A 23,891-nucleotide genomic window follows, 5' to 3' on the forward strand; every position below is an offset into this window, starting at 1 on the left:
TGTTTGTGGCTATATATTTTCAGGAGGGTTTTTTCCCCCTTCATGCAGCACTGCCCCTTTCTTTGAAAAGGGATGGTTTCTTGTTCTCCCTTACTCTGAGGAGTTACTGCTTTAGTCAAATGTCTGCAATTCCAATCCCTACCTTGGGCAGGCCCTAAACTTTATCTCCTATTCCTCTTTAGCCTGAAGAACAAAAATCAGGCTTACCAGGAGTTAGCTGATACCTTTAGAGTAAAGTGGGTATAGGAGCTCCCTTACTTCCAGGATTCCCATAGAAAATCACTTTGTTTTTGTTCTCAGAGTTCTTAATTCCTTGACAGCTCAACAGTGCGTTTAAAAAGATGTTTTTTCATTTTATCTAGCATTTTTAGTTTTTGGCAGTAGAGATGTTTAGGGTATTCTGTCACTCCTGCTGTTAGAAATGTAAGTCTTTCTTCTGTTTCTCATATGAAGAACTACACATATATGCAAATATTAACAAGATGAAATACGTCCAGCCTTTCTCTATGAGGTCTGTAAAATATAAGTGTGTATGTTTTAATGTTTATAATACCCATGAGTAGAATTTGTTTGCCATTTATAATTTGGTTCCTTTTTTTATTTGTTTACTTTTTTATTTCCCCTGCTCCCTGGTCTTCTTGGACATAATTCAGCGGTTGGTTTCAGTTGGACTTGATTCAAAGAATGCAGTTTGCATTTGGGATTGGAAAAGGGGAAAAATGTTATCTATGGCTCCAGGTCACACAGATAGAGTAAGTATTCTCCTTTGGAGTTTCTAATGGGTACTGCCTGGGAAAAAGCCAGAGAAGAGTCAGGGGATTTTATGTTTCTGTGTTTTGTTATTGCCAATTGTTCATGTGTAATTTAAAAATTTAAATGCAGTTATAAATACTCATAAAATTTTAGAATGCGTATGTGTAGTGTGGTACTCAGAAACATAACTTGATATGTATAGTTTTAGCATAAAACCTTTAACCCAGTGTTTGCTTTGGCAAAAATGATGAGTTTTAAGTTATTCAAACCTAAATTTAAAAATTGAATGGTTCATGCCTAGGCTCTATTTATTATTCAGTTTGATTTATCACTGATTTATTACATATGCATCATATGTAAGGTGAATACTGTTGCACGTATGAATTTGAAATTATGTTAGAGACTTAACATTTTTCACTTTGGAAACTTGTTAATGCATTCCTTAGTCCAAGTTGTGTGAAATTAATATAATGAATACTTTGTCTTAAACTCTTTAAAATGTCTGATTTTTTGGTGTATCTGCTGTATTCTGCTATCTGGTAGTCTTTACCATGTTTCTTTAACACCTGTCTGCATAATCACCTAATCTGAACCAGCACAGGAGCTATAGTCGTTGATTCTATTTGGGGAAAATCTGTGAATTTGTAAAAGTTGTATAAAAATTTTTAATGTATTTGCATTTTGGAAAATAAACTTGGTTTTCAACAGATTCTCAGAGGGGCCTGTTATACACAAACACAGTTTAGATAATTATTAAAGTGTTAGGTACATTTTATTAGACAGTTGTATATTCTGACTTAGTTCAAAGCATTTCACACATTAGTACTTTGGACTTAGTAAGTAGACTGATTACTATGAAAAATGGTACTGTCATTGGAATTTTTGAAAAGTATTTTTGTGGTTAGTATTTTCAAGGTGCATCAGTATGTTTTTCATTTAATCTGTATTATGGTGAGTTGTTAAACATTAATTTATAAGATGTATTCCTTCTTCATTATCACTAAAGACTGTCACTTGGTAAATTTTTAGAGGTAGTAAGCATATTAGGTGATTATGCAGGCAGATATCAAAGAAACATGGTAAAGACTACCAGATAGCAGAATTGATTTTTATCTGTTATGAGATTATTTTTCAAATATTAATTTTTCTTTCATTTATTATTAAGTATATATTTCTAATGCATATTTTATTTCAGCTGGGTTTTTTCTTGTTTGATTTTGTAACAAAAATTGTTCGTGTGTATTTATAATTTATGGAACCTTAGAAAAAAATGAAGCCTGGGGATCTCCAAAATGTAAGTTAGTTTTGTTTGACCCATAAACAATTTAAAAAAACTGAAAACTAGGAACAGAATTTTTACTGTGAAATAAATGTTTGAATCTTTTATGTAAGTAGTTCTGTGTGATAGAAAGCTACAAAAATGTTCTCTATTTCTGGCTGTTTAAGTGTTGTGTATGTTCTATTCATTATCTTTCCTCTTTAGAAATTATGCACTTACCTGCCTCATTCCCTGCTTCTGTTGAATCATTCTTGTTATTTATAGACCAAATTTTTTTTTAAAATTAGAAAGAGGTGTTAATTTTCACTCCACTAGTAGTTTCATATGGTTCATAAAAACTAAGAAATAGTTTTTATTCCTTATCATTTACATATACTTTATTTCTCATAGGATCTTGAAGTGTAGGATTCTGATTATTATTTATTGAGGAATATTGTTTTATGATATGTAGGGTTTGGGGCTATTTGGGCTTTTGGACATGATTCTTAAATGATTCTGAAAATAAGTATTTTAACCATGAATCTGATTTGTTTACAGATATTTGATATTTCTTGGGATTTGTACCAGCCAAATAAACTGGTCAGCTGTGGTGTAAAACATATCAAGGTACTAGAAGGATCTTGCTTTATAATAGTCATGATTACTTATTCTCTGCCACTAAGCACATATCACACTACAATTTAGTGTATATATATATATATATATATATATATATATATACACACACACACACACACACACATATTTGTGTGAGTGTATATATACGTGCGTGGGTACATATATATATAGAGAGAGAGAGAGACAGAGAGAAAGAGACAGAGTGAGAGAGACAGAGAGAGAGGTAGATGAAAAAGAGATCAGTATGTTGCTCTCTGATATTTTCAAAGTTGAGCAATTCCTTTACTTGTAAAGCTTAAAAATAAGAGAGATACACATTTGGAATGATTTGTTCATTTTTGGAAGAAGATAGGGAAGTCAAACATAAATCTTCATAATGAGGGTTTTTGTTCTCTTATGTGGATTCCGGTAAATTTAATGTTTGCAGAAAGAAAGAAATGAATATGGGGCAGGGCAGGAGTATACACATTAAATAGTTCTGCATAAAGAAATTAGGCCCAGAGAATAAGTTCAACTTTATAATAAGTAAATTACCACTTAAAATAATATAATTTATTAATATTATGTACTTAAAAGATCTTACCGGATCTTCAAGATCTTATTCTAGGACCTAAAGATCTAAGTTTAAAATCTGAAGCCTCAAAGAACTAAAACTGATCACTTATCCATTCAAATAGCTAATGAATGCTTTAATCAATGTATGATTTTTAAATTTAAAAATCTCCATGATTTCTGGCATAAGTGTAGCTGGTTCTCTTCTTTTCAGTAAGTCCCAATTTCAGTCTATTTTTTTCTTCTAAATCAGTGATTCTCAACTTTGGCTGCATATTAAAATCACCTGGGGGATATTAGTGACACAGTATACCTGAACCCCCCCTGAAATAAATTGAGACAGAATCTCTAGAGAGTGAAGCCCAGGTATCCAAATGATCTTGATGCTCAGCAGGAGTTAAGATCCATTGTTCTAGAATCCACATCAGTGCTGTTCCATAGAGTAACCACTAGATAGATGTGGCTCTTGAGCATTTGAAATATGACTGCCAGTGTGACTGAAGAAATGAATATTAGCTTCATTTTCATTGCTAACCCTTCCCAACTTTTTAATCTGTCTAAAAGATTATGTAGATTTTTTTCAGAAGCCTAAGGGAAACAGCATAAAATAGTTTAGTTTAACCCACCCTTATTCTTACAGTAAGGATTGAAACAGTGATTTATCTGCTATAACACAGCTAATGACAACACTAAGATGAGGATGTGAACATTGAACACTATCATAAGGGAGTTTCTTAGGTAATTTCTAGTCTGCTGCTCTAATATAGCATCAAAGTATTGGAAATGTTTTTGGTTATATTATGAGCATTCTTTGGTAATTTGATTATACTATGTACTTTTTAGTTCTGGAGTTTATGTGGAAATGCTCTGACCCCAAAACGAGGGGTCTTTGGTAAGACTGGTGACCTTCAGACAATATTGTGCCTGGCGTGTGCAAGGGATGAATTAACATATTCTGGTGCACTCAATGGGGATATATATGTTTGGAAAGGAATTAATCTTATACGAACAATACAAGGAGCTCATACTGTAAGTATATTTAAATATTTTAAATACTTTTAGGTATTAATTACTCACCTTCTTGTCTTAGAACAAAAGGTTCCATAATATAGCAGACTTTCTGTTCAATTCAGTAACTTGAAAACTACTATTACAATTAAGTTAATTTGTCTATTTGTTTTCAAGATTTCAATGAAGAAATGTTATGCAATTAAATTAGTATAATTATTATTTTGTTCAAACCATTGCTTTAGTATGGTATCTTTTTCATTGTTGAAAAAAAAGCTTGTTAAATTTAACCTAAAAGTATCCTAGATTAACCACGTTAGAATAAAACTAGTGCTTTTGTAGCCAATTTACCAGTGGGAAATTTGGGGATAGCTCTAGGATAAAATTAACTTTTTAATTTTAATATCATTGATTCATTAAGTGAGTGGCAAAGGAATTTAATTTTTGTACTTCATGAGATTTTCATATAAATAAGTTATCAGGGGGGAAAAAAAAGCTGTTTTTAAAGCCTTTTAGTGTTTTTAGGGACTTCCCTGGGTGTCCCGGGTTTGATCCCTGGTCGGGGCACTAAGATCCCGCATGCCATGTGGTATGGCCAAAAAAGGTTTTAAAAACAAACAAACAAAAACCTTTTGGTGTTTTTTGATTTGGGCTTTTTTAGCAGTTGAGTCCCTCACATAGTGAGGGGAGCTAGAGAGCACAGAGCTGGCATATTGGTAGCAGGATAATCTCAAGTAGAAAAGCAATATATTAATATGAATCACTATTCAATATATATTACATATTAAGTATATTAAAGAACCACTTAAAGCAGGACTTGCTTTAAGCAAAATGCCTAAAGAACAGAAATAGCAGATTCTAGCAAAGGTTGTGGCAATTCACATTTTCACCATCAATATATAAAAATACCAGTTTCTTCCTCATACTCATCAGCACAGGTTGTGTCCACTCTTGTAAAGTTTTGCTTGTCTTCTGGGTGAAAAATAATAACTATTTGTAAACGTTTTCTTTCCTGTCTATTTGTGAAATTTCATGTGTTTATTGACTAGAGTTGACCCTTGAACAACATGGGTTTGAACTACAAGGGTCCACTTGTATGCGAATTATTTTCAATAGCAAATACTGTAGTACTACACAATTTGTGGTTGGTTGAATCCATGGATACCGCAGAACTTGCAGATATGGAGAACCTTGGATGTAGAGGTCCAATTCTAAATTTTATTAGAATTTTTGACTACACAAAGGTCAGCGCCCCTAACACCTTCAAGGGTCAGCTGTACTTGAATTTCCTTTTCTATTAATTGGCTTTTCTTATCCTGTAGTCTTTTTTTGTTACTGTTGTTGTTGGATTTTCTTTCCTTTATTCATTAGGGATATTAACCTTTTGACAGTCATACACATTGCAAATATTTCCCCAGTCTGTTTTTTTACGATATCTTTTCTCATATGAAAAATTGAAAATTTTTCCTTTATACCTTGGTGGGTAACCTGCCATGCTTAAAAAGTTCTCTCACAGCCCAAAGTTATGTAAGTGTTCTGACTCTTCTAATATATTTGTTTCATTTTTTACATTTAGAATTTGGTCTGTATGTTTTTGTTTTTGTGTAATTCATTTCTATATGTGGTATAAGGTTTAACTGAATTTTCTTTTATGTTATGCCCATATCATTAAATACCACCTTGGTCACATATTGAGTTCCTATATATGCATAGATTTGTTTCTAGATTATCATTTGTGTTTTCTGATGTATTTGATTATTCCTATGCCATATCAAAAAAATTTTAAGTGGATTTCTACCATCATATATATAGTGTAATTTCTTAAAAAGTATATATTGTTAAATTATTTTATTCCCTCTTCTAGGCGGGAATTTTTAGCATGAATGCTTGTGAAGAAGGCTTTGCTACTGGTGGCAGAGATGGCTGTATTCGTCTTTGGGATTTAACTTTTAAACCAATAACTGTGATTGATCTCAGGGAGACAGACCAGGGGTACAAAGGTAATAACAGAACAAATATCTCATTACTAGGCAAATTCTAAATATACCAAGGGTTGTCGGTTTCTTTCAGTAAACTTAAAAGTATGTTTTGTAAAATAAATGAGACTTACATTTGCTCCTTCATACTGTATACATTTTAATTAAAATCCTTCTGCTGAAGAGGAGAAATTTTGCCTGAAGACCATCTAGGTTTACTGTTATGACAGAGATTCTTTTCATGTCTAATGCCTGTTATAATGGGACCTACAGAGCGATGTGATAGGTACTTACTTTGGTAACCTTAAATTTTGAAAATATTTTACTATTAGAATGCTAAATGTAACTGTTTAGCAAATAAACTGTTGAAAATAGTGTGTTGAGAGCTAGGGGAACTTTTGTTTAGGATTATTTAAATTCATGTATGTGTGTTTTTCCTTCATCCAAATTTGTCAGCAGTCAGGAGATAAGTTTTTCTTTGGGGGGGGGGTTAAAAATTGATGTAATAAAACAGAATCTTTCACTATAAAAGTAAATGTATTATCTACTAGTGTGGTATTATAAGAGTAGGACTGGAAGTTACACAAGTCTATGTTTAAGCCATATTTCAGTCATTTATTAGATGTGTGACCTTGAGCTGCATACCTCATCTGTAAAATGAGAATAAGAGTAACTATTTCAGAGAATTAAATGAGCTAATATATGTAAAATATTTAGAAGTGTCTGGCACATAACGATCATCCAGTAAGTGATAACTGTTATACCATTTTCATTAGTTTTACTGAGCATTATTGTACTTTAAAGTTTACAAAACAATTTGACACTTTTTCTTATTTTTGATTCTCACATTGTAAGTTACACAGCAGCTTAATGTTGACCATATTATATAGATCAGAAAACTGAGGAAAACACTAGCTTTCTTGAGGTTACAAAAGGGATTGTATATAGAAAAAGTAGAAGTCTCTCTTCTTAATGATTTTATGAACACATTGAAGAAATGAAATATAAACACGAGAAAAGTCAGATTATTATAAGAGAAAAATAATACAGTTCTTGAATTCTGAATAATTACTCTGTGGATGATGCACACTATTGTTATAAGCCTTTGGCTGAGGAAATGATCAGACTATGACTGATGTTGTCCAGTAAGGAAGAAGAGTGTATGCCCTGAAGGATGGGTAGAAATTAGGTATATAAAAATAGAAATAGTCCACATAGAAAACAGTACAGATAAATGAAGAAAATGTGTGGATCCAAGACTTTCAGATTCCTTTTATCTTATATCTAAGGTATAAAAAATAACAGTGGTTTAGGCAGATTGGCATTCTGTTATTACAGTACTGATCTTAAATACAATTCAATTTGACTAGGTTTGTCTGTAAGAAGTGTTTGTTGGCGAGGTGACCACATTCTAGTTGGAACACAGGACAGCGAAATTTTTGAAATTGTGGTGCATGAAAGAAACAAACCTTTCCTAATTATGCAAGGGCATTGTGAAGGTGAACTTTGGGCACTTGCTGTCCATCCGACTAAACCTTTGGCCGTGACTGGAAGTGATGATCGTTCAGTCAGGTAAGCAACTCATAAAGTAATTGCATAGGCTGGAATTTGAATTTGGCCTTAGAGAAACATAAGAAAAACTTTAAAAAAAACTCCATAGTTTTAAATTTCATCTGCTTATGGTATAACAAATGAACATAATAGGTGCTTAAAATTAATAGAATTAACAACTATTTCTAAGATTTGGGTTTTTCTCTCTCTTTTTTTTTGTGGTACGTGGGCCTCGCACTGTTGCGGCCTCTCCCATTGCGGAGCACAGGCTCCGGACACGCAGGCTCAGTGGCCATGACTCATGGGCCTAGCCACTCTGTGGCATGTGGTATCTTCCCAGACCAGGTCACGAACCCGTGTCCCCTGCATCGGCAGGCGGACTCTCAACCACTGCGCCACCAGGGAAGCCACTGGGTTTTTCCCTTAAAAACCTAAGTTGGAGTTTGTTCCATATCAAAATGTACAGAATTACCTTTTTAACAGCTATATAATATTCCACTGTGTATTGTAATTTATTCAGTTAATCTATCATTGATGGGAGTTTAGGTTCTTCCAGTTTTGTGCTTCTAAATACACTGCTTGCAGCGAATGTCTTTATACCTTTGCCATTTTGTACATGTGTAAGTATGAATACTTCTATGGTAAATTCTTAGCAGTGTTCAAAAGACATATGCATTTAAAATTTTGGTAGATAATGCCTTACACAGAGGCAATAACAATTTACATACCTTACAGCAATGTGTGACAGTGCCTGTTTTCCCACATGCTTGCCAGCACTAATTATTACCCCAAAAGGTGAAAAATGATATCTCGTTATGTTTTGAAAACATTCTTTTCTCTCATACTGAGGGGTCTTGAGTATGTTTTCATACGTTTGGAGGACATTTGTATTTCCTTTTCTTTGACCTGTCTGTTCAAGCTCTTTGCATATTTTCCATTAGTACATTGGTCTTTTTCTAATTATTTTAATATAGGATCTAATATCTGTCTACATATGAAAGCAGCAATTAGCCTTTTGTCTATGAGTGGTTTTTAAAAGTGTGATTCCTGGACCAGCAGCATCAGCATTACAGGGGAACTTGTAAGAAATGCAAATTATCGTACATTATACAGGACCTTGTATCAGAAATCCACCAATTTGGGGTTTTCCAGGTAGCTGTGATGTACACTAAAGTTTGGGAACTACTGGTCAGTGATGTGAATTGAGATATTTTTTCCACTTTGATGTCTTTGTTACTTACTTTTTTACTATGTTTAGGTTTTTTGTGATGAAGAAGTTTTTGTTGTTATTTTATGCAGCTGAATTTATCAGCATTTTCTTTTATGACTTCTGAGTTTTCTAGCATAGAGAAATCCTCCCTAAAGTTAAAAAGTTTTCCAATATATTCTTCTAGTACATTAGTGGGTTTATTTTTTATGTTTAACTCCTAATCTGTATAAAGTTTACTTTAGTATAAGAAGTGAGGTGGGGATGCAACCTAATTCTTTCCAGATAACTACTGATATTTTAAATGGTATGTTAAACAATCATGCCATTTACTATCTCTGTGTTACTTAGTTTTACGTAGGTGGGAGATGCCATAGATCTGGGTTCACATAGAAACTCGCTGTGGGGCTACACTTCACCCACATGGTTTGCTAGGAACTATTTAGTTTCGTGCACTTTAGGAGGACTGCTGTCATTAGCTGCTGCATAACTATGAAAAAAGGACAACTGGTCCTTTAAAAAGTAACTGTGTTACCTGTGAACTGGGTTCATCTCTTGGTGGGTGTCGAACCAAAAGACACAATCAAGCCAAAGACTGGGAGAAGGATTTATATTGAAGCAAGTAAGGAGAACACCAAAGACCTTTCCCAAACCAGTATCTCCCAAATAGCAAAATTAGGGAAGTTTCAAGCCAAGGGCATATATTCATGAAGGGGCTTGGGCAGAAGAGAATTCAGCATAGAATTAGGGCAAAAGTCAACAGAGTCCAGGCTTTAGTTCATTGAAATCACAAGGGTCAGAAAAGGTCAAAATCATCCATTAGGTTCCAGTTGATCTGGTAGTTGAGCACTTCTGGCTAATCTTTACCACTGAAACAGAACTGGGAGATTTTACAATTGATTTATTATCTTTGCTATTGATAACAGTCATTTGATTCTGCATTCTCAGTCATTAATTACTGAGACCTACAAGGAGAAGCGGTGTGGCCTGGCTTAGATCACAAAATGACCTAGGCCAAAAATGACCTGTCAAGAAAGCCATATCTGGTTCTCTTTCTCTGGAGACTCCCTACTCTATCTGCTTAGTTAGTTGCTCAGACTTCTCTTTCTATTACTGGTGGGCAAGTTATTCAGAAAGAACTCTTTCTTTGAAAACAACTAAAAATGCTGGTTAAAATGTAAATCACCTTTAAACTGTTCTTCGAACAGTTTAAAGGAACTATCAGACAAATTGTGAAAAAAAAAAAAAAGGGAATTGAGGAGCAGTTGTGGGCCAAAGCCACTTTTGCACTGAGGGCATTTTTCTTCCCTGGATTAAACTTGGGCTCTCTATGGCTTTCTACTGGGGTATAGGGGCAGAAGTCAAGACCAGGGCTTGCCCAAGGGGAGTAGTCCAAAACACCATGCTAGAACTATAGATTTGTCTATGAAAAAATATCCCCTGCAAATTTATTTGGGGATGGAGCTCTTCTTGTTTCAAGTTTTGATAGCACAGGAAGTATATAAAGCAGCTTGATGTTGTTATTCAAACAACATTAATAGTTCCAATAACTTTACCACAGTGTTGTTTAAAAAACAAAATTCAGCTGAGTAAATTTGAAGACCTAAAAGGCTTTATTAAATGATTCATGAATTGGGCAGCATCCCATCTAGAAAGTAGAAAAGTGCTCTGAGGAGCTGTACAAAATGGAAGGTTTTTAAAGGCAGAAAAGGAGTGGGACAAGAAAGTCAAAAACAAAAGAAAGGATTATTTCAGGCAAGGTCACCTTCCTTTGAGGGAAGGGTGGTGGGGGGGTGATCAATCTATCATGCAGATTACCTCATTACTGTTGATCAGGGAATTCCAGACTGATTGGTTTAAAATTCCACTCCTGGGAGAAGCTGAAACTGCAGTTAGATTAGTTATTAAGTTTTGGTTTGTTGATGTGAGGCTTAGCACAAGTGACTCCATTTTGGGCCTGTTGTTTCTTTTCTTTTCTCCCTCCCTCCCTCCCTCCCTCCCTCCTGCCCTCCCTCCGTTCCTCCCTTCCTTCCTTCCAACAGTTTCAAGTAAGTTCTGCTTTTGCCTTATAATTTTAGGTTGAATTTATTAAGAAACAGTATCAAATATGCAGCAAAAGCTAATTTCTAAAGCCATTCAGTGTTTAATAATGGTAGTTGAGGGAGTTCCCTGGCAATCCAGTGGTTAAGACTCTGTGCTCCTGATGCAGGGGGCACAGGTTTTGATCCCTGGTCAGGGAACTAAGATCCCACATACCACGCAGCACAGCCAAAATAATAATAATAATAATAATGGTAGTTGAGGGCAATTTTGATTTAGAAAAATTTCAGTCTTAGCTCTGAGATCAAAATATCATGATAAAACTTTACCATTGCTAAGCCATTAACCTGCTGTGTAGTAGGGCAAGTCAGGGTTTTTAGCTACTGTTCCTGATAAAAACTCAGAACGAGTAATGGTTAAATCCACTGGAGAAAATGAAGTTCACCATTAACACTATTGGTTCTAAAACACATGATTCAAGTGTGTGTGCGCGCACAAAATACTTGCAAAAGAATAATACAGTGAATACTCATAGGCTTTAAACAACTTACATTTTTAAGTAAATCTGTAAATTTGTCCAAACCATTTTTCCCCATACATATTTTTATACCCCAATGTGATTCTACTTTACATTGTATTGGATTATTGCTTTCTCACTAATGTCTGAAAATATTCTAGCCTGTAGTTGTTTCATGCAAACTATTCGTAGAAGCGAATTCTTTATCACTTCAAACTTGCCATTGACTCCTCAAACAACTGAGTAGTATTAGTAACATCTGTTGACTTATCAAGACTCAAGGAAAACCACTCAAAAGTATTTGCCTTGTTTTTAATTAACTGTTGGTGTTGTTCCCAATACACTCAACTCTTTAAGCAACTGTTCTTGCCAAAAGGCTAATTGTCTTAAACAAATTTTTTTTTCTGGACACATTTCTTCAGCTACTGCAATCTAAAATGATTTAGTTAATCCTTTACCAATAGACAGCTTTCTTTGCTTGTCTAACAAATGAGCCACTCGGAAACTTACTTTTATAAGTAAAACCTCATTCTGCTATGATTTTAAATTTCTGATTTTTCTGACCATTGCTTTCCTGTGAGTTGAAAATATTGTGATGAGTGCTTAGTCTGGTAATGTTAATGTATCTTTGTATTCTGTCATTGCATAATAAACATAATGCATTACCATCTAATTCAATAGCTGTGTAATCCACACTCCACTATGCCTTAAAAACGCAACATTCGAAGTTCACTTTTCTCTTTTATTTCTCTTGTTTTGACATGATGGGTATCTGCTGGAAATAAAAAATAATAAAATGCCGTGATGTGACAATACACATAGGATTCAAAATTCTATCAGGTTATAATTGTGTCATTGCAATTTGTAGTGCACCAAAGTAATGCAAGGTGATCTGTGTCACATACCATCTACTGTCTGTTTTGAAAGCACTCAAGTCCACCTCTGTAGTATGAAAGCAGCCATAGACAATATGAAAACAAACCAGTGTGGCTGTGTTCCCACAAAAATTGATCTGTGGATACTTAAATTTGAATTTCATATAATTTTCTCATGTCTCAAAATGTTATTCTTTGAAAAAATTTTTCAACCGTTTAAAAATGTAAAAGCAAGGAGGGGGATCAAGATGGCAGAGTAGGAAGACGTGGAGCTCACCTTCCCCCACAAATGTGTCAAAAATACATCTACATGTGGAGTAATTCTCATGAAAAACTAACTGGAAACTGACAGAAGAACTCCTATACAACCAAAGCTGCAAGAAATGTTTTCATATAACTGGGTAGGATGGAAAAAAAAGATATCAGGTCAGGACCTGAACCCTGGGAAGGATCTGAAAGGAGAAGGTCTGCATGGAAGGACCCTTGCCCTGGAGAGCAAGCCAGTTGAACTACAATCTGGGCATCCCAGTTCTAGGATCCTACGCAGAGGAGACAAGCCTCCTTACCTTCTGGGAGGACCACTGGGACAGACAGAAGGGCTAGAGCAGCCTAGACTCTACTTGCAAGGAGTGTGCACATGCTGACTTGCCAATAGTCAGGGTGGAGAGAGCCCTGCACTGGTGGCTGCCACCTCACCATACTCCCCAATCTGAATGGGGCAAACACCCTGGCCCTGCTTGCTCCATACCACAGCCTGGCATGAGATCTGGTCCAACCAGGCCCTTGGAAAAGATGCAGAGACAGACCATGGGCCTGGGGTGGGGGTGACCCTTGTCAGCACACACAGGAGCATGCAGCAGTTGGTCTCCCAGTGAGAGTGCCCTGTTTCCACTCACTGCACACTGCAGATTAGCGTTAGATCTGGGGCAGACAAGTCCTGGGAGAAGACTGCCACAGAGGCAGCCCAGATCTCTGGCAACAGTTCAGCCTCAATTTCTGCAGCCACAGTACCCTGACCCCCAGCCCCAGCCTACCCACACTACAGCCTTGTGCTAGATCTGGGACTAACACAACAGAGGAAGGGATGCAGCCTTGGCCTGCTTCTAAGTGGAGCCGCAGATGCCTACAGAGGTGGCATGTAGGTCCTCTGTGAGTGCACAGGCCTCATTTGCTTCAGCACTCACTTCCTTTGGGGCAGGGCACACGCTCAAGGGCAACAGAGCCTGATCAAGCCCAACCCTCAGGGCTTCTACTCCAACAGCTGAGGAGCAGACCTTGTCCCTGACAGTGTGGCAATAGCCATGGAGCAGAGAGGGAGTCCTGCCTTACGCCCTGAACAGGCTTTAGATCCTCCAGCACCAATTGCCAACCCCCGACCCCCATCCCCTCCCGATCAAGAGGATAATGGCCAGCATACCCTAAGGAAAGATGTGGCTGGCATTCACACCAAAACCAGCCCTTGCACCAAAGACATTGGACACATATAGTCTGCACAAGGACACTCCCACATAAAAACATCCTTATAAGACTGTAGTCAATAACAGTCTCTCCTAAATTCATAGAGACAGTTAAGTAAAATGAAAAGGCAGGCGAACTACTCCCAATTGAAAGAACAAGAACAATTCCCTGAAAGAACAAATAATGAAAGAGAGCTCACCAGTCTACCAGACCCAAGTTCAAAAAGGTGATAATAAAAATGCTAACTGAATTAAGAAGGATTCTTTATAGGAAAGCAAATCACTGTAACAAGGAACTAGAAACCGTAAAGATGAACCAGTCAAAAATAGACAATTCAGGGCTTCCCTGGTGGCGCAGTGGTTGAGAGTCCACTTGCCGATGCAGGGGACACGGGTTCGTGCCCCGGTCCGGGAAGATCCCACATGCCGTGGAGCGGCTGGGCCCGTGAGCCATGGCCGCTGAGCCTGCGCGTCCGGAGCCTGTGCTCCGCAACGGGAGAGGCCACAACAGTGAGAGGCCCACATATCGCAAAAAAAAAAAAAAAAAAATAGACAATTCAAAAAAAAATGGACAACTCAGTTGCTGAGGTAAAAACCAATCTAGAAGCAACGAATAGTCAACTAAATGACACAGAAGAATGAATAAATGATCTGGAAGATAGAAAAATGGACATCACCCAATCAGAACAGCAGACAGAAAGACAAATGAAAAAAAAAAGCAATATATGAGACCTATGGGATAATATAAAATGTGCCAACCTATGCATAATAGGAGTTCCAGAAGGAGAAATGGGAGAGAAGGGGATTGAAATGTATTTAAAGAAATTATAGCTGAAAACTTCCCAAACCTAAAGAAGGAAACAGATATACAGGTACAGGAAGCACAGACGGTCCCAAACAAGATGAACCCAAACAGACCCACATATAGACATATCATAATTAAAATGGTAAAAGTTAAAGAGAGGGTTCTAAATACAGCAAGAGAAAAACAAAGAGTCCATTACAAGGGAACTTCCATAAAGATAACAGCTGATTTCTCTGCAGAAACTTTGCAGGCCAGAATGGAATAACATGATATATTCAAAGTCCTGAAAGGGAAAACCCTGCAACCTAGAATACTCTACCCAGCAGGACTATCATTTAGAATAGAAGGACGGATAAAGAATTTCTCAGACAAGCAAAAATTAGAAGATTTCAGCAATACTACACCTACCCTGAAGGAAATATTGAAGGAGCTTCTCTAAATAGAAAAGAAGCAAGAATCTGTAGGAAAGGGAAAAATCACAATAGGAAAGGCAATATATAGAAGGATTGACGGTCACTTAAATGAGCCAGATGTAGATGATAAAACAGTAAAAAAAAATTGTATAAGTGATTATGATTACAATAAACAATAAAAGAATAAGCATGAAGATGTAAAATAGAACATCAAAATTACGAAATTTGGGGGAGGGGAATATAAAATGTAGATCTTGTAGAACGTGTTTGAACTTGAATGACTGTCAGCTTAAAGCAAGTAGATATAGTTGTGAGTCAACATACTAGAACTCTGTGGTAACCACAAATCAGAAACACATAATAGGGGGACTTCCCTGGCAGTCCAGTGGTTAAAACTTCACCTTCCAATGCAAGGGGCCCGGTTTCGATCCCTGGTCGGGGAACTAGATTTCACATGCGTGCCACAACTAAGAGTTCACATGCCACAACTAAGGAGGCTGCATGCCACAACTAAGGAGCTGTCTAGCCACAACTAAGGAGCCCATGTGCCGCAACTAAGGAGCCGGCAAGCCACAACTAAGGAGCCCACCTGCTGCAACTAAGTAGCCCACGTGCTGCAACTGAGGAGCAGGCAGGCTGCAACTAAGGAGCTTGCCTACTGCAACTAAGACCTGGTGCAACCAAATAAATAAATAAATAAAAAGAAAGATAAAGAAGGGCATTGTATAGTGATAAAGGAATCAGTACAAGAGGAGAATATTATACTCATTAACATACATGCTCCCAATATAGGAGCACCTACATATATAAAACAAATACAGACATAAAGGGAGAAATTGACAATAACACAATAACAGTAGGAGACTTTAACACTCCACTGACATCAATGGACAGATCACCCAGACAGAATATTAATAAGGCAACAGAGGTCCTAAATGACGTAGTATATTAGTTGGACTTAATTAATATCTACAGGACACTACATCCAAAAAAGAGTACACTTTCTTTCCAGTTGTGCATGGAATGTTCTCTAGGAGGGACCACATATTAGGTCAGAAAACAAGCCTCAGTAAATTTAAGAGAATAGAAATTATTTCAAGCATCTTTTCTGACCACAACACTATGAAACTAGAAATCAACCACAGAATGAAAAACAGGAAAAGACCAACCACTTGGAGACCAAACAACATGCTACTAAAAAACCAATGCATCATTGATGAAATCAAAGAAGAAATCGTAAAATACCTAGAGACAAAGAAAAATGAAAACACAACTTTACAAAATCTATGGATGCAGCAAAAACAGTTCTAGGAGGGAAGTTCATAGTGATACAGGCCTTATTTAAGAAACAAGAAAAATCTCAAACAACCTAACCTGCCAACTAAAAGAATTGGAAAAAGAACAAACAAAACACAAAGTCAGCAGAAGGAAGGAAATAATAAAGATCAGAGAGGAAATAAATAGAGATCAAAAAAACAATAGATCAATAAAACCAAGAGCTGGTATTTTGAAAAGATGAACAGAATTGACAAACCTCTAGGCAGACTCACCAAGAAGAGGATCCAACTAAACAAAATAAGAAATGAAAGAGGAGAAATAACAACTGATACCACAGAAATACTAAAAAATCATAAGAGCATACTATGAACAGTTACATGCCAACAAATTGGGCAACCTAAAAGAAATGGACAAGTTTCTAGAAGCATAACTGCCGTAACTGAATCAAGAAGAAACACATAATTTGAACATACCAATCACTAGAAGTGAGATAGAATCTGTAGTAAAAACAACCTCCCTGCAAACCGAAGTCTAGGACCAGATGGCTTCACTGGGGAATTCTACCAAACATACAAAGAATTTATACCTGTCCTTCTCAAACTATTCCAAAAAATTGAAGAGGAGGGAACATTCCCAAATTAATTCTATGGGGCACCCATCACCCAGATACCGAAACGAGTCAGAGACACTACAGAAAAAAAATTACCAGTCAATAATCTTCGATGAATACACATGCAAAAACCCTCAACAAAATATTAGCAAACCGAATCCAGCAATACATTAAGAGGATCATACACCATGATCAAATTGGATTCATTCCAGGGTCACAAGGATAGTTCAGCATACTCAAATTAATCATCGTTGTGCACTATGTTAACAAAAGAAAAGACAAAAACCACATGATCAACTCAATAGATACAGAAAAAGCAGTTAAAAAAGTTCAGTATCCATTCATGATAAAAACTCACCAAAGTGAGTATACAGGGAACATATCTCAACATAATAAAAGCTGCTTGTGACAAGCCTACAGCCAATGTAATACTCAACAGTGGAAAGCTAAATGCTTTCCCACTAAATTCAAAAACAAGACAAGGATGCCCAATCTCACCACTTCTATTCAACATAGTATTGGAAGTCCTAGCCACAGAAATCAGACAAGAAAAAGAAATAAGAGGTATCCAAATTATAAAGGAAGAGATAAAACTGTAACTATTTGCAAATGAAATGATACTCTACACAGAGAACCCTGAAGTCTTCACACAAAAACTATTAGAACTAATAATTTATCATGGTAGCAGGATACAAGATTAATATACAGAAATCTGTTGCATTTCTTTATACTAATAATGAAATATCAGAAAGAAAATTTTTTTAATTCCATTTAAATCACATCAAAGAAAAAATAACTAGGAATAAACTTAACGGAGGAGGTGAAAGACCTATGCACTGAAAACTACAAAATATTGAAAAAGGAAATTGAAGATGATTCAAAGAAATGGAAAAATATACCATCCTCTTGGATCGGAAAAATTAATATTGTTAAAAATGTCCATACTACCCAAAGCAATCTGCAGATTAAATCCAATCTCTATCAAAATACTTATGACATCTTTCACAGAACTAGAACAAATAATCCTAAAATGTAGATGGAACCACAGAAGACCCAGAATTGCCAAAGAAATCCTGAGGAAAAAAACGAACAAAGCTGGAGGTATAATCCTTTCAGACTTCAGACTATACTACAAAGCTGCAGTAATCAAAACAGCATGCAATTGACACAAAAACAGACATATAGATCAATGGAATCGAATAGAGAACCCAGGAATAAACTCATGCACCTGCGGTCAATTAATCTACAACAAAGGAGGCAAGAATATACAATGGAGGAAAGATAATCTCTTCAACAGGTGATGTTAGGAAAGCTGGACAGCTACATGTAAATTAATAAAATTAGAACATTCCCTGACAACATATACAAAAATAAATTCAAAATGGTTTAAAGACCTAAGTGTAAGACACGATACCATAAAACTCCTAGAAGAGAACACAGGCATAACATTCTCTGACATAAATCAGAGAATTTTCTCTGTTTTATGCTGAGCCCGCATGCCACAACTACTGAAGCCTGAGCACCTAGAGCCTGTGCTCCACAACAAGAGAAGCCACCGTGATGAGAAGCCCTTGCACCACAATGAAGAGCAGCCCCCACTCACTGCAACTAGAGAAAGCCCGCATGCAGCAACAAAGACCCGATGAAGCCAAAAATAAATAAATAAATAAATAAATAAACTTATTTTTTAAAAAAAGAAGAAAGAAAAGAAGCTTACAGTCACCAAAGTGGGTGGGGGACAAATTAGGAGTATGGTATTAACACATACAAACCACTCTACAGGGCTTCCCTGGTGGCTCAGTGGTTGGGAATCTGCCTGCTGATGCAGGGGACGCGGGTTCGTGCCCCAGTCCGGGAAGATCCCACATGCCACGGAGCAGCTGGGCCCATGAGCCATGGCCGCTGAGCCTGCGCGTCTGGAACCTGTGCTCCGCAATGGGAGAGACCACAGCAGTGAGAGGCCCGCGTACCGCAAAAAAAAAAACAAAACAAACCACTCTACAGAAAATAAATATAAGAATTTACTGTATAGCACAGGGAATTATATTCAATATCTTATAATAACCTATAATGGAATATAATCTGCAAAAAAAATAATAACTGAATCACTATGCTGTATACCTGAAACTAGCACAATATTGTAAATCAACTACAATTTAAAAATGCAAAACCCATTCTTAGCTTGTAGACTATACAAAGACAGGCAATGGGCCCAGTGTGGCCCACAATCTGTGGGCATAGAAAGTCATCAGGAAGTATCATGTTTAATGTTGAAACATTGAAAGTTTTCCTTTAAAATGAGGAAGAAGAAAATGGTGCCCACTTTCACCATTATATTTTTCATTATTCTTCACCATTATATTCAGCTACAGACTGGAAGTGTTTGTCAGCACAGTGAGCCCAAATATATATATATGTATATGTATATGTGTGCATATATATGTATATATTTTCAATAGATGTATATATGTAGAGAGAGATATTTTTGAATAGAAACGAAGAAACAATTGTCATTTGCAGGTGTTATAATTGTATATGTAGAGAATTTAGCAAATTTCCTGGATATAGAAACAATATACAAAATCATAGAAAACAGCAAAAACAAACAGAATTTTTAAAAATAAGATACTGCTATAAAACGTTTAAAAATATACTTAGTTTTGCTGATCTTTTCCTAACCTTTTAGAGTAGATGCTGGTTCATTAAGTTGTAGCCTTTATTTTGATAATATCTGCATTTAAATTTCTCCCTAAGTACTATTTCAGTTCTATCCCACAAGTTTTGATATGAAATACTTATGTTATAATTTACTTCTAAAATATTACTAGTTTTCATTAGAATTTTGGTCTTTGTCCTTTAGGTTATTTGGAAGTGTAATACTTAACTTTCAAACAATGAGCATTTTTTACTTCTTGTTACAGTTTTCTAACATTAGGGTCTGGAAAAGACTGAATTTGCATAAACTGAAGTGTTATTCTTGAAAGATTAATATGGTGTATACCATACACCACTATACTATATATGTATCTCCCCTTTAATCAGGGTAGAAATCATCCCCTAAATGAATTGGAAAAAATTAATGTTATTACTTCATCTTAAAAATAAAAGAGTCTGATATTCTGCCCACCACTCCCACAGTACAAGCTGGTTCCGAGGACTCGCCTTTAGAGAGTAATGTGATGTTGAGACCACCTGGACCAGAGACTCTGCCTCATTATCATAAAGGCAAGAAGAGGCAGCATGACAGTGGCCCTGTTGGTAGAGGACTTGATTTGGCACCTGAGACTACTTACTACCTGTGTACCTGGGGCAAGTTTTCTGGTCGCTCTCAACTTCAGTTTCCTCATCTGGCTAATTGGGAGTACAGGACCCTGGCTCATCCTCCCACAGCCCCCAGTGAGGAAGGCAGAAGAACATTCCTAGAGCTGGGGAGAGAGCAATGTTCTGCAGAGCCAGACAGCTCAGAAACAGTCAAACTTTGCTCTAGGCCAAAAGGTCAGAATCAGAAAAGTCTGAATGAAAAATTCTGGAGCAGAAATTCTGAGGTGCAGCCCAGCAACCTGTGTTTTCACAAGCCCTCCAAGTGGTTCTGATGCCCTAAAAATTGAGAGTCACTGATCCATTCCATTCTGTTGCTTTGCTCCATATTCGGCTGAGTCCAAAATAGCCGTATGGTTGACAAGGTCTTGGTGCTCTGGCTGGCTGTCAGACCTGAGCTTCAGAGGTGGCAGAGCCAAGTTCAGGACATTGGACCAACAGCGACCTCCCAGCCCCATGTAATATCATTTGGAAAGAGCTCTCCCAGAGGTCTCCGTCTCAACGATAAGACCCAGCTCCACCCAATGACTAGCAAGCTACATTACTGGACACCCCATGCCAAACGACTAGCAAGACAGGAACACAACCCCACCCATTAGCAGAGAGGCTGCCTAAAGTCATAAGTTCACAGACACCCCAAAACACACCACCGGACACAGCCCTGCCCACCAGAAAGACAAGATCCAGCCTCATCCACCAGAACACAGGCACCAGTTCACTTCACCAGGAAGCCTACACAAGCCACTGAACCATCCTCATCCATTGGGGCCAGACACCAAAAACAACGGGAACTACGAACCTGCAGCCTGCAAAAAGGAGACCCCAAACACAGTAAGTTAAGCAAGATGAAAAGACAAAAAAATATACAGCAGATGAAGGAGCAAGGTAAAAACCCACCAGACGTAACAAATGAAGAGGAAATAGGCAGTCTACCTGAAAAAGAAATCAGAGTAATGATAGTAAAGATGATCCAAAATCTTGGAAATAGAATAGAGAAAATACAAGAAACGTTTAACAAGGACCTAGAAGAACTAAAGAGCAAACAAACAATGATGAACAACACAATAAATGAAATTAAAAATTCTCTAGGAATCAATAGCAGAATAACTGAGGCAGAAGAACGGGTAAGTTACCTGGAAGATAAAATAGTGGAAATAACTACTGCAGAGCAGAATAAAGAAAAAAAGAAGGAAAAGAAATGAGGACAGTCTCAGAGACCTCTGGGACAACATTAAATGCAACAACATTTGAATTATAGGGGGTTCCAGAAGAAGAGAAAAAGAAAGGGACTGAGAAAATATTTGAAGAGATTATAGTTGAAAACTTCCCTAATATGGGAAAGGAAATAGTCAATCAAGTCCAAGAGGTGCAGTGAGTCCCATACAGGATAAATCAGGGAGAAACATGCCAAGAAACATATTAATCAAATTATCAAAAATTAAATACAAAGAAAAATTAAAAACAGCAAGGGAAAAGCAACAATTAACATACAAGGGAATCCCCATAAGGTTAACAGCTGATCTTTCAGCAGAAACTCTGTAAGCCAGAAGGGAGTGGCAGGACATATTTAAAGTGACGAAAGGGAAAAACCTACAACCAAGATTACTCTACCCACCAAGGATCTCATTCAGGTTCGACGAAGAAATTAAAACCTTTACAGACAAGCAAAAGCTAAGAGAATTCAGCACCACATAACCAGCTCTGCAACAAATGCTAAAGGAACTTCTCTAGGCAGGAAACACAAGAGAAGGAAAAGACTTACAATAACAAACCCAAAACAATTAAGAAAATGGTAACAGGAACATACATATCAATAATTACCTTAAATGTAAATGGATTAAATGCTCCAACCAAAAGACACAGACTGGCTGAATGGATACAAAAACAAGACCCATATATATGCTGTCTACAAGAGACCCACTTCAGACCTTGGGACACACACACAGTGAAAATGAGGGGATGGAAAAAGATATTCCATGGAAATGGAAATCAAAAGAAAGCTGGGGCCTTCCCTGGTGGCGCAGTGGTTGAGAGTCCACCTGCCGATGCAGGGGATACGGGTTCGTGCCCCGGTCTGGGAGGATCCCACATGCCGCGGAGCAGCTGGGCCCGTGAGCCGTGGCCGCTGGGCCTGTGCGTCTGGAGCCTGTGCTCCGCAGCGGGAGAGGCCACAACAGTGAGAGGCCTGCGTACTGCAAAAAAAAAAAAAAAAAAGGAAAGCTGGAGTGGCAATTCTCATATTGGACAAAATAGACTTTTAAAATAAAGACTATTACAAGAGACAAAGAAGGACACTACATAATGATCAAGGGATCAATCCAAGAAGAAGATATAACAATTGTAAATATTTACACACCCAACATAGGAGCATCTTAATACATAAGGCAAATGCTAACAGCCATAAAAGGGGAAATTGACAATAACACAATAATAGTAGGGGACTTTAACACCCCACTTTCACCGAAGGACAGATCATCCAAAATGAAAGTAAATAAGGAAACATAAGCTTTAAATGATACATTAACCAAGATGGATTTAATTGATATTTATAGGACATTCCATCCAAAAACAGCAGATTACACTCTCCTCTCAAGTGATCATGGAACATTCTCCAGGATAGATCATATCTTGGGCCACAAGTCAAGCCTTGGTAAATTTAAGAAAATTGAAATCGTATCAAGTATCTTTTCTGACCACAGTGCTATAAGACTAGATATCAATTACAGGAAAAAATCTGTAAACAAAACAAACACATGGAGACTAAACAATACACTACTGAATAACCAAGAGATCACTGAAGAAATCAGAGGAAATCAAAAAATACCTAGAAACAAATGACAACGAAAACACGACGATCCAAAACCTATGGGATGCACCAGAAGCAGTTCTAAGCGGGAAGTTTATAGCAATATAATCCTACCTCAAGGAAGAAGAAAAAACTCAAATAAACAACCTAACCTTACACCTAAAGCAATTAGAGAAAGAAGAACAAAAAAAACCCCAAAGTTAGCAGAAGGAAAGAAATCATAAAGATCAGATCAGAAATAAATGAAAAAGAAATGAAGAAAATGATAGCAAAGATCAATAAAACTAAAAGCTGGTTCTTTGAGAAGATAAACAAAATTGGTAAACCATTAGCCAGACTCATCAAGAAAAAAAGGGAGAAGACTCAAGTCAGCAGAATTAGAAATGAAAAAGGAGAAGTAACAACGGACACTGCAGAAATACAAAGAATCATGAGAGACTACTGCAGGCAACTATATGTCAATACAATGGACAACCTGGAGGAAATGGACAAATTCTTAGAAAAGCACAATCTTCTGAGACTGAACGAGGAAGAAATAGAAAATATGAACAGACCAATCACAAGCACTGAAATTGAAATGGTGATTAAAAATCTTCCAACAAACCAAAGCCCAGGACAAGATGGCTTCACAGGAGAATTGTATCAAACATTTAGAGAAGAGCTAACACCTATCCTTCTCAAACTCTTCCAAAAGATAGCAGAGGGAGGAACACTCCCAAACTCATTGTATGAAGCCACAATCACCCTGATACCAAAACCACACAAAGATGGCACAAAAAAAGAAAACTACAGGGCCATGTCACTGATAAACATAGATGCAAAAATCCT

General features: G+C 36.9%; 1 protein-coding gene across 4 annotated transcripts in view; it reads left to right on the plus strand.

The window, feature by feature from the left end:
• The window catches only part of EML5 (EMAP like 5), a 175,754-nt gene that overhangs the window by 45,332 nt on the left and 106,531 nt on the right, over positions 1–23,891 (plus strand). For all 4 annotated transcript variants that reach the window (XR_010839438.1, XM_059059510.2, XM_067027919.1 and 1 more), the window contains exons 3-7: positions 654–752; positions 2,570–2,638; positions 4,046–4,231; positions 6,075–6,210; positions 7,557–7,758. Coding sequence is in view for 3 of the 4 variants with exons in the window: in XM_059059510.2 (XP_058915493.1) it covers positions 654–752; positions 2,570–2,638; positions 4,046–4,231; positions 6,075–6,210; positions 7,557–7,758 (692 nt within the window). In the remaining variant the exon portion in view is untranslated. The remainder of the gene's footprint in view (positions 1–653; positions 753–2,569; positions 2,639–4,045; positions 4,232–6,074; positions 6,211–7,556; positions 7,759–23,891) is intronic.

This window comes from Kogia breviceps, chromosome 3 (genome assembly GCF_026419965.1).
Source record: "Kogia breviceps isolate mKogBre1 chromosome 3, mKogBre1 haplotype 1, whole genome shotgun sequence".
Classification (NCBI taxonomy): Eukaryota; Metazoa; Chordata; class Mammalia; order Artiodactyla; family Physeteridae; genus Kogia; species Kogia breviceps.